The 13,483-nt window shown below is 46.0% G+C and overlaps 1 protein-coding gene and 1 pseudogene across 1 annotated transcript in view; both read right to left on the bottom strand.

Annotated features, from left to right (window-relative positions):
• The window catches only part of FAM83F (family with sequence similarity 83 member F), a 34,971-nt gene that overhangs the window by 6,420 nt on the left and 15,068 nt on the right, over positions 1 to 13,483 (bottom strand). The window contains exons 2-4 of the mRNA XM_003783178.1: positions 3,121 to 3,288; positions 2,439 to 2,560; positions 760 to 1,445 (exon numbers count right to left, since the gene is read on the bottom strand). Coding sequence (XP_003783226.1) covers positions 760 to 1,445; positions 2,439 to 2,560; positions 3,121 to 3,288 — 976 coding nt within the window. The remainder of the gene's footprint in view (positions 1 to 759; positions 1,446 to 2,438; positions 2,561 to 3,120; positions 3,289 to 13,483) is intronic.
• LOC111722998 lies at positions 6,224 to 6,449 on the bottom strand (annotated as a pseudogene).

Consider the following 13,483-nt stretch of genomic DNA (forward strand, 5'->3'; position numbering starts at 1 on the left):
CATCATTGTTGTTTGGCGGGCTGGGCTAGATTCAAACCTGCCACCTTGGGTGTACGTGGCTGGTGCCTTAGCCACTTGAGCCACAGGCGCCAAGCCGAGACTGACTTTCTAGAACAATCTCTCCTGAAGGGTGAGCAGAGCAAACACCACTCATCAGACAGACACTTGGACAAATCAAACTATTTACCATGGAAACAGGAAAGTGGGTCAGGGTACTGGTGGGGCCCAGGTGAGGGTGAGGTGTGTCTGACCAGGTGAAATCCTGATGACAGGTGATCTGACAAGGAGCAAGGCTTCTTAGAAAGAGCCCTTGACACTGAGACTTAGCCATGCCCCCAGCTGTGCTGGGCCTCCATTTCTTCATTTACAAAAGAGAAACTTTCTAAGCTTACTTTATTTACCTGAGTTACCACGAGGGCCAATCTGAATAGAAGTACCTCTAGAAGTACCAATAAAAGCTTCAGACTACTGCATGCCCAGCATTATAATGGGCACTTTATAGCCTTGGAACAGCTGGCAAGGTGGGCATCATTCTCCCCTTTCAGGGAAGAAACAAACTCAGAATTACAGTGACTTTTCCAAAGCCACAAGGCCAGAGCCAGAATATAACCAAGAACCCTCTGACCCCAGAGCTCCTGCTCTCTTTGTGGCAGCAGATGGACAGCCACCCCTCTGCAGATATGCGGCTGTGCTCCTGGACAGGGCCAGATGCAGGGCAGGAGGCCCGGGGAGGCACTGACCTGTGAGAAGAGGGCTCACCTGGGATGTCGGTGCTGGAACTCTCATTGGGCCTCTTCCCCATCAGAAACTGCACTTCCGCAAAGTTCTCTGTGGAGAGGGAGGTGGTCATGCCATTGGGTGCTGCCGGCCTCTTGGCCCGTTGACTGAAGAGCCTGCTGCCAAAGCGCTTGCTTTCCTTGGCTGGGGCGGCCTCTCCATTGGCAGCTTCTCCCATGCCATTTCGGGTAGTTGCCTCTTGGGATTTGGGTTTCAGGTCTATGTGCATACGAGAGACCACCCTACCATCCTTCTGGCTCAGCTCTCTTGAGGGGAGGGGATCCACGGGGGGCAGCACCTGCTCTATAGTAACCAGGTCATTCAGGAAGCTCTCCAGGCGCCGGGCTGACTCACCACCTCCGCCACCCTCCTCCTGCCCCTCTGGGTTGCTGCTGGCTTCCCGCTGTTGCCGGGCAGCCCAGCGCATCATCTCGCCCGGCGGGTGGCGGCTGCCTGCCACCAAGGCATACTTGGGGTTGATAAGCTTGCGAGCCACAGTGGAGGAGTAGTTGAGGGCAAGTCTGCCTGCCAGGCCCAGGTGCCGGTACAGGTCCACCTCCTCAGAGATGGCGTACAGCTCCCGGAATTCTACGTCAAAGGGCTCCACATGCTGCCCTGTCAGGAGGAGGAGAAGGTTCCTATCGATGGAGGAGGAACTCCAGGTGAACCTGAGAGCATGGGGTCAGAAAAGCAAGACACATGTGCCCAAGCCTCTCTTGCCCTGTCAGCAGCCACCTCTGCACCACCCCCGCCTGATGTCCACTGCCCCCAGACCCCTCGCTGCCCATGGAAGGTGCCTCTGGGCTTCCGCGCTGGACTGCTTTCCCTCCACCACCCCAAACCCTCCCTTTCTCCAGATCTTGGCCTCAAATGCAGAAAGCAGGCAGCAGATGCAGGGAAGGGCTTGAGACATCAGGCCTGGGCTCACACCAGGCATGTACCTGGGTGTGTCTTGTAAAGTGAAGCTCATGGGACACCTGGCCCAGAGCAGCTTAGAGCAGCTACATCCAACATTTAGCTCAGTACCCTGCACAAACCCACACTTAATAAATAGTAGCTGCACCTGCCACTATTATTAATATTGTCCTACTTTTTTTTATTGGTTCTTTTTTTAATTTTTAGAGCACTTAGTGTGTGCAAAGCCTACTCTTTAAAGAAAAATAAAAACCAAAACCAAAATCAAAATCCAATCTTTCACTATCTAAGGGGACTCATGCCATTTATTAATTGTTTTATGTACTTGGGTCTCTCTTCTCCTGGGCAAGATTTTAACTTAGAGGGCAGAAACTATGCAGATATAGTCTCTTGTGTTCCTGGTAATTTACTTTTAAATCAAAATTGTGGAGACATTCCTGCCACACCCCTGCAGTTCTTTCCCAGTTCTGGTCCATTCTACTTCCTGCTTGTCCCATCCACCAACTAACCTCGAAATGCAATTAGTTGCAACTGGACCATGAAAAGTAGACAGCACGAGTCCTCAGTAAGGGTTGACTCTATTTCTAGAATAATCCATCAACCAGAAATTGTGAGGGAGGGGACTAGACAGGAAGCTATTCTTTGCCGTCGGATCAAATAATACTTAAAACTCATGACTGTGAGGCTCTGGTATGGCATTCTCCTGAATAGCTGCCATGAACAAAGGCCATCTAGGCCCTTCTCACCTGTAAGATCCAGTGACTACTTTGTCACCATCCACCATCAGAAACCTTGATGACAGGGTCCCCTTGACCTTCCCCATGGGCATGTAGAAGCCGATGCCTGTCACGGAGCGGACACGGATGTTCTGTTGAGAAGAGGAGAAGGGCCCTGACACCCAGCTTGGGCGGGCCTGTGCCTAGTCTTTGCTTCAGCAGGGGAAGAGCCAACTTGTCCACAGGCCCTGCCTAGTGGCTCCTGTCTTCGCTAGAGTCTCTGCTTCCTACAACTTTACATATAAAACCCTCTTTGGTGAGTAGGAGGAAGTCCCCAAATCTTGCTTTGGGCATGAACAAGCCCAGGGTGGTTCCTTTCTGTTCCCAAAGCTCCCCAGAAGAGAACCACAGCCCTAACTTTGAACTTGACAGTGAAGTCAGTGACTCTGGAGGCTGAGCACCCCAGGACTGGGTCAGAGCTGCCTCCTTCAGCCTCAGCAACCTTGGGGTAAAATTTAAGCTGGGCATGTCATTTAGTGGTAATCAGTTTGTGAGCTTAGGCTTTAGACAAAAGGAAAGGGCTTGAGATCTTGACGTTCACCTGTGTCTTTGAACTGGGGAAGAGACATAAAAGGAGCCAGAGGAAGGGGCAAAGGAAGCCTCTGTCTCCTCTCCTGCCCCCCTCCACACCCACTCCAGTGGTGCAACTTACCCGAATACGGAAGTCAGTGAGTTGCAGGCCCCGACACATCTCCAGGAAATACTTCACTCCTGCCTCGTCCAGGATGATATACACTGGGACCCGGCGCTTATAGGAGGCATCCACAATGTCTTGGAAGATATCACCATCAGTGAAGAGGTCCATGACTACAGCAATAACCTGGATAGCGATGGGCACTGGTGAGGCACATTGTGACAGAGACACCCACACCCTGAAAGGACCAGCTCACCCTGCGATAACAGTGGCCAAGAGTCAAAATCTCCACTGCACCACTCCTGGGTCTCCCCACCTTTACCCACCTCTGAACATATCTGAACCTAGGAGATGGGCCTGGGGGGACACCATGCTGCTTGAACTTCACCTTGGACAGAACTCCACTTCCCCACCCTGGGGATTTTCCAGCAGCTCTTCAGAAGCCATACAGGGGAGATCTAGAAGGCTGAGGAAAGTTGCTCCTGGTACTCTAGTACTTGCATCGCTGAGATGCAAGGGATGAGCTTGTTTTCACAAGTCATAGATCTGCTCAAACATCACTTTCTCAGCAGGCCTGGGTGCTTTCATCTCCCTGCAGCTGTGCGAAGCCCTGTGCTTCCCCACACACAGGTCTGGGCAGAGTTCCAGTAGGTTCGGATTCCCTGGCCTCTAGGTGTCCATCCCATCTCACCCCATCTTCAAATCAAGGTCACTGCTCAGGACCCCTCATTTTCAAAAGTCAGTCCTGATTACCCATCCCGGAAGGTGAGGCCTTTTGCAGTCTGGGGCAGATCCACCCTTCTTTTTTTTTTTTTGAGACGGAGCCTCAAGCTATGCCCCTGGGTAGAGTGCCATGGCATCACGCTCACAGCAACCTCCAACTCCTGGGCTCAAGCAAGTCTCCTGCCTCAGCCTCCCAAGTAGCTGGGACTACAGGCGCCTGCCACAACGCCAGGCCATTTTTTGGTTGCAGCCATCATTGTTGTTTGGCGGGCCCGGGCTGGGGATTCGAACCCGCCACCTTATGTGTATGTGGCTGGCACCTTAGCCACTTGAGCCACAGGCGCTGAGCCAGATCCACCCTTCTGACCTTAGCTGCCTTCATTCTCCTATCCACACCGTCTTCTGCTCCAGCCACAAGAGTTTTCTCAGTGGCTCTGAACATTGTGCATGTGATGCAGAGCAAAGGGCCTTGGCTTTGGGATTGGAGAGATCTAGTTTTAACCTTGGGTTTTAACCTTGGATCCACCGCTTCTGTTTAATGTGACCTTAGGTAAGTTGCTTAATTAGAATGAGCCCATTTCCTCATCTCAAAGTGAGGATGCTGACACTTTGCACATTTGCTCTGAGGATTAGGGACAATGTCTGTACAGTGTCAAGACATAATGGCTGGAGTATAGTCAATGCAGCAGCTGGAAAATTCAGGGAGCCTGCTTGCTGTTGTAGTTGAAAGTACAGACCTTGAAGTCAGGCAGACAGGCCTCGGACACCACCTCAATGGCCTGCCTGGGCTTCTTTGGCAGCAAAATGGAGCTAATTATATGCACCTGTCTCAGAGGATTGTTGTAAGGATTTAATGACATGAACCATTTAAGTGTGGAACCAGTGCCTGGCATGTGGTAAGCTCAATAAACCCTAGTCACTGTCACCAGCGCCACCTTCATGCTCTGCCATTACCCCTGCATCACAAGCCTGCCTGACTCCCACATCCACATAATATCACAGAAAGTTCTTCCCAGTTCTTACATTTTGAGAAAGCAAAAAGAAAACTTTTTATCTGAGGAATCCAAGTACCCTTAAATTGTCAGACCCAGAGATGCACTGAACTGTGACAGCAGTCACCTCTAACTCCCCCTTGAGCTAAGTAATCACCTCTTGAAGCCACTTGTCATGTAGGCTCCAGAACGAATGATGCCAAATAGCCATACAACATCATACACCCTACAGTTCAACAATGTACACTGTACATCGCACACTGATCCTAACAACGTGGTTTCTGTAAACCAGTGAGAATTCCTCATCAGTTTTTGTAATGGCCCCCTCTTGATTTATCCTCTCTTTTGAAAAAAATTTGAGCTTCTCCTGTGTTCTCTGGAGCACTCTCCAAGGCAGTCTGGAGCTGTGTCCTAAATCCTGGCCCAAATAAACTCTCCTTGTTAATGATGCCTCTGCTTTTTCCTTTTATAGGTCTCCACACTGATTGTCGTTCATACAAGTAGTATGAATGATTTCTGAGCCCCCCAGGCACAGTGAGAATCTCAAGACAGCTAAACTACAATTGCTAACTTCCAAGGGGTTAATCCGGGTGGAGTGATAACATCTTTACACAAAATACCTGGGACATAAGGTAGAGATAAATATCTAGAGTCACACAAATGACAGGTGATGTGGATGGCAGAGAGAGAGATTACTTGCAGTTGGGGGAGAACAAGAAGACTTCACCAAGGAAGTGGAAACCTGAATGGGAAGGCCCTGGGCACCATGAGAAATGAGCTGCAGGAAAACCAAGCAGAGAAGTGGGCTGGGCCACCACGCAAGAGTGTGCTCTGCATACGGCTGGCTGGGTGGAGGAGGCAAGTGAGAACTTCACCTGCTGGAGGAAGGGAGGAAGGGTCGCTGTTTTCAAATCTCCACATGGCCTCCCAGGGGCAAAGGGCACAGTGTAAACAAAGGCACTGTAATAGTTAATTTAATTTTATGTGTTAATTTGGCTAGGCCATGGCGCCCAGATATTTGGTCCATATCATTGTGGATGTTTCTATGAAGGTTATTTTTGGATGGATTAACTTTCCTTTCCTTTCCTTTCCTTTCTTTTCTTTTTTGAGACAGAGTCTCACTCTGGGTAGAGCTATAGCATCATAGCTCACAGCAACCTCAAACTCTTGGATTTGAGCAATCCTCTTGCCTCAGCCTCCTGAGTAGCTGGGACTATAAGCATGTGCGACTATGCCTGGCTAGTTTTTCTTTTTTTTTCCCCCAAGTTTCAGTTATTTATGAATCAGTATACATCAACATAATTTAATGCATTTAGAGGAAAAATATTTCCTGGTTAAGTGGAAAATTGTGCAGATGGCTTCCGGAAGATCTTCATTCTAAGCAGCTTTATTGTGAAACATTTAATTTAGAAGTCTTTCTTCAATTTGCTATAATCCACATTCACTGAGTAGAACTTGTATTAATCAGTGGGATCCCATTTGTTCCAGGGTTCCAGGTTATTCTTTCTGTCCCAACTAACATCTGGATTGAACAATGCCAGATGCAAGACATACAGTGCTGCTCCAGTACCTCCGACTCCAATAAATATCAAGTGGATGCTTCTTGGCCCGACCAAGGATCTGGCAAATCATGTTTGCAGCAGTGGCCTTTAGTCCAAAGGGAAAGAAAAATAAACCTGTGGGCTAAGACCTGGACTAAGTCTGCACCAAGACTATGAGGACGTCCAAAGTCACCTAGACCTCCTTATTTTTTCTATTTTTAGTAGAGATGGGGTCTCATGCTTGCTCAGGCTGGTCTTGAACTCCTGAGCTCAAGCAATCCACCCACCTAGACCTCCCAGAATGCTAGGATTACAGGTGTGAGGCACCATGCTAGGCCTGGGATTAACATGTACATCTGTGGATTGGTAAAGCAGTCTACCCTCCATAATGTGGGTCTCACCCAATCGGCTGAAGTCCTTAACAGAACAAAGACTGACCTCTGCTGAGCAAGAAGGAATTCTGCCAGCAGACTGCCTTTGGACTTGGAATACAACTGTTCCCTGGGTCTCCAGCCTGCCAACCTATCCTGCAGATTTTGGGCTTGAATCTCCACAATCCCATAAGCCAATTCCTAGACTTGATATTTCTCTCTCTCTCTCTCTCTCTCTCTCTCTCACACACACACACACACACACACATACATACAACCCTTGCCATTGGTTCTCTTTCTCTGGAGAACCCTGACTAATACAGTCACCAAGGATGGGAATTAACCTGTACTAAATACTTTCAGCGCACCCCACGGTGTTTCATATGCTGTAAGCAAATTTTCTAATCTGATCCTCACAAGTATTCTACAGTGAAGGGTTGTTATTCCCACTTTACAACTGAGTAAACATGGAGGGGTAAAGTAATGTGTCCAAGATTATAAAGCTAGCATGTGGCCGAGCAAGGCACTCAGGATCCACAGTGTTTGTTTCACTGCTTCATAGAGAAGGGACCGCTTTGAAGTATTTTAGAAACATTGGATCAAAAACTGGCTCCTTAAGGAGACTAACCAAGATAGACAAACTTCTGGCAAGACTGACAAAATGAGAGGAGATATAAATAAAATACTGCATGAAAAAGGAGAAACAAGTACAGATATGATAGACACTTCTAGGAAATAGTAAAAATGGTGAAATATATATATTATACATTACATATTAGTGAATTTGAAAATGTAAGTGACATGGCTAACACAGTAAAAAAAGCAAACTGAACATAATACTCCATAATCAAATCGTTTGTCCTAGGAATGTAAAGATTCAAAATCAGAAAATGTATTGTTTTAATTTTAAACATTTGTGGGGTCAAAGAGGAGAAAATCATATATCTTAGTAATTTTAAAAAGAATTTGATTAAGATAAACCCTTTTTGTGATTATAACTCTCAGAAAACTAAAAATAGAGGGAATCTTCCTTAATTCAGAAAAGTCTATGTGCCAAAACTCACATGAAACATTTCACTTATAGAGAAACTTAAGATGCATTCCCTTTAAGTCTCTGGAAAGTCAAGGACACTCACTATCGCTACTACTGCCCAACATTGTATTGTCCTAACCAATGTGACAAGACAACAAAAAGAAATAAGAGATGAAGATTAGAGGAGATTAAACTATCAGTATTTAGAGATGATAGAATTTACATAGATAATCCAATAGAATCAAGAGAAAAGCTATTAGAGTCAATAAGATAATTTAGTAAGATTGCCAAATACAAGAAAAACTTACAAAAATCAATAGCCTTTTTCTACTCCAGTAATAATCAACTGGAAGGGAAAAAAGGGAAGGAGGGAAGGTGGGAAGGAGGGAAGGAGGAAAGAAGGGAAGGAAGGAAGGAAAGCAGGCAGGCAGGCAAGGCCCATGCACAATTGCAACTCAAACACATAGTAGCTTAGGAATTAATACCTTTAGGGAGAAATTTTCAATGCACTACCAAAGGACATTTAAAAAATACATGTATAAATGAGGAGAGAAATCATGAAAAGATATGAGGACTTAACTATTTTAAAAATCCAGTACTCTGGGAGACTGAACTAGGTGGATTGCCTGAGCTCACAGGTTTGAGACCAGCCTGAGCAAGAGTGAGACCCCATCTCTAAAAATAGCTGGGCATTGTGGCAGGCGCCTATAGTCCAGCTACTTGGGAAGCTGAGGAAAGAGAATCACTTAAGCCCAGGAGTTTGAGGTTACTATGAGCTATGATGTGACGGGACTCTACTGAGGGTGACAAAGTGAGACTCTGTCTCAAAAAATACATAAATAAATAAAATCTAATACTCCCCTTATTAATAAAAGTCAACATAATTCCAATAATAGTTCAGTAAATGTTTTTAAGAAATTCAAATACTTCTAGAATGTGAGGAAGAATAAAGGTCCACAAATAGCTACATTAATTTTGAAAAAGAAAAGCTAAAATTGGACACTTGTCCAACAGAGAGTGAGACATAGTACAGAGCCTATAGCAGCCCGTATAGCCTATGGCTGAGGAGTGAGAGTTATAAGAAACACCTGTAGACTCCTGCATGTTTACATGGATGGAACTGGAACATATTCTTCTTAGCAACGTATCTCAAGAATGGAAGCAAAGTATCCAATGTACTCAGTCTTACTATGAAACCAATTTATAGCTTTCTTATGAAAGCTATAACAGAACTATAGCCCAAGAAGAAGAGGAAAGGGGAGAGGGAAGGGAGAGGAAGGGGGAGGATGGGTGGAGGGAGAGTAATTGGTGAGACCACACCTATGGTGCATCTTACAAGGTTACACGTGAAATTTACTAGGTATAGAATATAAATGTCTTAACACAATAACTAATAAAATGCCGTGAAGGCTATGTTGACCAGTTTAATGAAAACATTTCAAATTGCATATAAAACCAGCACATTGTACCCTATGATTGCGTTAATGTACACTGCTATGATTTAAAAAAAAAAAGAAATACCTGTATAGCTCTAATAGTGGAACACCTTGGTGAAAAGGGCATGGAGAGGGATTTAGCTCTCCTAACAAGCATGAGAGCTCGCGAGATGAGAGCATTGGTGAATTGGCAGCCTCTACACCTGTGGTGTTGAGCTACAGGAGATCAGCCTTATACTAGGCTAGAGGAGGAGGCAGTCAGGAGTGTGTGCATTCTATCACCGACTCCCTTACTCTGTCTCCTCGCCTGCCTGCAGAACACCAGCACAGCGTCTCTTTGCTAAAGATTACCAAGCTCTACTAAAGACTAAGATCTATCTATTCTAAGACAACTTCACCCTCAAAGACACTCTCTCTCTCTCTCTCTCTCTCTCTCTCTCTCCCCTGCTCAGCTAAAGTAAAGCCCTCAGGCACCTAAGAACAATTGTTCCTGAGTCAGATAACAGCGTAGCAGTCCAGAACCCAGTTAAGCCGGCCTGAGACCCGGCCAGTCCCAGGGCCTTACAAGCGGTAGCAGCGATGGGCTATGACAAGAGTCACGGTAATAAGAACTGTAGTATTCAGGTAGGAAGAAACTGACAAACAGACCAATGGAAGAGAATGGTGAGACCAGAAATACTGGTGCATGCACACACAACATATGCGTGTATACCCACACATATACATGTATATATGTATGATAGGGATAGAATCACAGCTCAGTGGAGAAAAAGTGCTATTTGGTAGACACTATTGGAAAATTGCCTTACTAAATAAAAAAAACAAAGGTGGATCCATCTCTACCTCACACCATATGTAAAGGTTAATTTCAGATAGGCTAAATATCTAAATGTGAAAGATAAAACTAATAAGGGAATTGATGAAAGGTAGAAAAATATTTACATAACATAGGGTAAGAAAGGATTTCAGGTTCCAAAAGCACAAACTATATGATAAGCAAAATAAAATTTAAAGGATGTATTTGTCAAATTAGGGCTTTTCCTTTCAAATAAAGAGGCCATTGACAGAGGTAAATGATAGGTAACAGGAAGTACAGTTTCTATGACCAAAAATAATTAATATTACACAAGGGATCCCTGCAAATCATCAAGAAAAAGACAGGAAACTAATTAGAAAAATGAGCAAAGGCTATGAGGAACCAATTCCCAGGAGGAGATACTTGAATGGCTAATAAGTATATAAAAAGCAGCAGATCTCATTAGTAATCAGAAGTTTCAAATTAAAACAAAGAGATGAGAAACAGAAAAAGAGAGAAAGTGCACTTTATGCGATTAACTAAAAATTAGAAAGCTGGGGAATCCCAACTGCTGGTAAGTGGGGAAAGGGGAGCCCTCATTCACTGCTGGTGGGAAGGGACAATGGTGCAGCTATTCTGTAGAGTAACAGGGAGAATTTAGTGGATCTAAGTACGTGCCGAACTCCAAGCTGCAAAACCACAGTTGGCCATGTATCCTGGGAGCCTCTCGGATATCTGCACAGTCTACAAGGGGGCAGTAATAAAGATGCTCACTGCAGCTTTTTGGCGGGAGGGCAAGCAGCTGTCAATAACTTAGATGTCTATCTCTCAAAGACTAAAGACGTGAGGAATGTGATAGAATGTTTTATAGGTGACAGAAGTGAGGAACTAGTTTCACATGCAGTAACTTGTATAGTTCTCTTTAAAATGGATATTCCTGGCCGGCAAGGTGGCTTATGCCTGTAATCCTACCACTCTGGGAGGCCGAGGCAAGTGGATTGCTTGAGCCCAGGAAATGGAGAACAGCCTGAGAAAGATGAGACCCCATCTTTACTAAAAATAGAAAAACTAGCCAGGTGTCATGGTGCACACCTTTAGTCTCAGATAGTTAGGAGGCTGAGGCAAGAGGATTGCTCAAGCCCAAGACTTTGAGGTTGCTGTGAGCTATGATGCCATAGCACTCTACCCAGGGCAACAGAGTGAGATGTTGTCTTTAAAAAAAAAATAAAAATAATTTAAATAAACAAAATAAAGTGGATATTCCAGCTGGGTGTGGTGGCTCATGCCCATAATCGCACAATTTGGGAGGCTGAACTAGGAGGAGGATCCATCACTTGAGGTGAGGAGTTTGAGACCAGCCTGGCAACATAGGGAGACTTGGAAACCCCATCTCTGCAAAAAGTGAAAAAAAATTAGCCAGGTGTGGTAGCATGCACCTGTAGTCCCAGCTACTCAGAGGCTGAGGAAGGACAATTGCTTGAGTCCAGGAGTTCAAGGCTATCATGAGCCATGATTGTGCCACTACACTGCAGCCTGGGTAACAGAGCAAGACCCTATCTCTTTAAATAAATAAATAAATGGATATTCCACCCGATAGAGTGCTGCAAAGAAAAAAATGGGTCATTCAATTGAAACTGTTAGAGAATGAGCTCTATTGCCTAGAAATATTTATGTAAATAAAAACACACTACATAAAATAATACAGGTGCTGCATACTGTTCAAGGACATAGACATGCCCAGAGTTATATACTAGATACACGAAGGTGGCTGTCTGCAGAAGGAGAAAGGAAAGGAGGGAAGAGAAAGGTGAAACAGGAGGGACCTTCCATGGTAGATGGTGGCAGAGGGCTGTGAAATGAGGTTTGTGAACAGTTCTTTGCACTTGAGGCCCACAAAATCCAGCCAAACAAACAAACAAACGAAAAGCACATGCACTTCCTCCAATTGGGCTGGCACGGGTCAGGGTAGGTATGGGGTAGGTACAAGAGGGCTGGGCTGGATCCCAGAGGGTTTTAACACACACTGCAGAGTTAAGGCTTCATTTCATCAATAACGCAGCTCCCAGGGCAGATACTTGACCTCCACCATCTCAGGTGCTTTTGAGAGCTTTGTCTCCCATGTGCTGTCCCGGCCAGAGTTCATCGTTCGCTCATTTCTGAATTCTCCATGGTGTACAGCTCACAGTGGACTCAGATGCTTGAGGACAGCTTGACTGGCTCACAGAAGCACTTCTCAGATTCACACTTTTCTGTTTTGTAATTGGAAAAGCAAGCAGCAGACCTGCCTTAAGGATGCTGGGAGAGAGGCAGCAGTCCCCAGGGCCTGGCTTTCAGGAGGCAGGGTCTGCGACACCCTGGTGAGAGCCAGCCATCTGTGTTACTACCAATTAAACAATGAAATATCTGCAGTAGAAAAAAAAATCAATTGCTGGCCAACTCCTGCAATCTAGCCGTGGAGGAGAAGTGATAATTACCCTCAGCTTTGGCCTCTGAGGGCCCTGCTTGACATCCAGCTCCTCAGCATCAGGCCCAGGAAAACCAGCTCCCTGGTCCCTCCGCCCGTATTTGGCTGCCCACGTGACTTTCCACACCAAGCCAAACTTCAAAGCTTCCAATGTAGATGGAAAATTGAGTTTTTAAAAAGGGTATCCCAGGCTCAGAACCCAGGGAAACAGATTTTGTCAGGAAAGAAAATCATCCCCTTCTCCTGGCTGGTTCCCTACCCCCAGTGTCCATTACCTGGTCACCTACTGATAAAACACCCAGGGAGAGAGGTTAATTTGAGGTGGCAGTAGTTTTCATAAGCTGTCGCAAGCATGCTGACAAAGAGGCTCTGATGTTGTAAGACTTCTCATCGGGTGTTCCGTGAGCTCAACATCCCCTCGTTTGATGTCCTGCCTAGGTGGCAGGGTTAGAGTCGGGGGGGGGGGGGGGGCTTAGGGAGCCTCAGAATGCCCCTCTACCTGCCATTCAACTTTAATTAAACTGCCAACTTTTCAGGTTCTCTTTCTGGACTCTTTAATAACCATTAGATAAACAAAACGACAAAGGGGCTCTACCTTGCCTTTGCACCCCGGTGTGTTTGGACGACCCAGACTATAGAAGGGCCACTCTGCCAGATGTCCACACACACAGACCTCACTGTCACCAGCCTGCCTGCCCCTCAGTCACTCCCAGAATCATCCTCTCTGTCACTATGGCCAGAAAACCACGTGTACCGGCCTGTTCCTCCTTCTCCCCACTGACCAAATCCTGTGCCCTGCCAAGTTCAGCAGCTCCATCCCCCACTTTGGGGACCTTCTCTAGTTCTACTCTTTTCTGTTCTGCTAGAAACGCTGCCCTAGCTCAGACCCTCCTCATTCCAAATTCTGGAATGGCTTTCTAACTGCTCTCCTGCTATATCACTGCCCTCCCATTCACTCTCCATGGCGGAAAGACCCCTAGAATAGACAGACGAACCAGTGGGTCCCATAGTCCTTAGGAGAGGTC

Source organism: Otolemur garnettii, unplaced genomic scaffold (assembly GCF_000181295.1).
Source record: "Otolemur garnettii isolate 467f Iridium unplaced genomic scaffold, OtoGar3 scaffold00007, whole genome shotgun sequence".
NCBI lineage: Eukaryota > Metazoa > Chordata > Mammalia > Primates > Galagidae > Otolemur > Otolemur garnettii.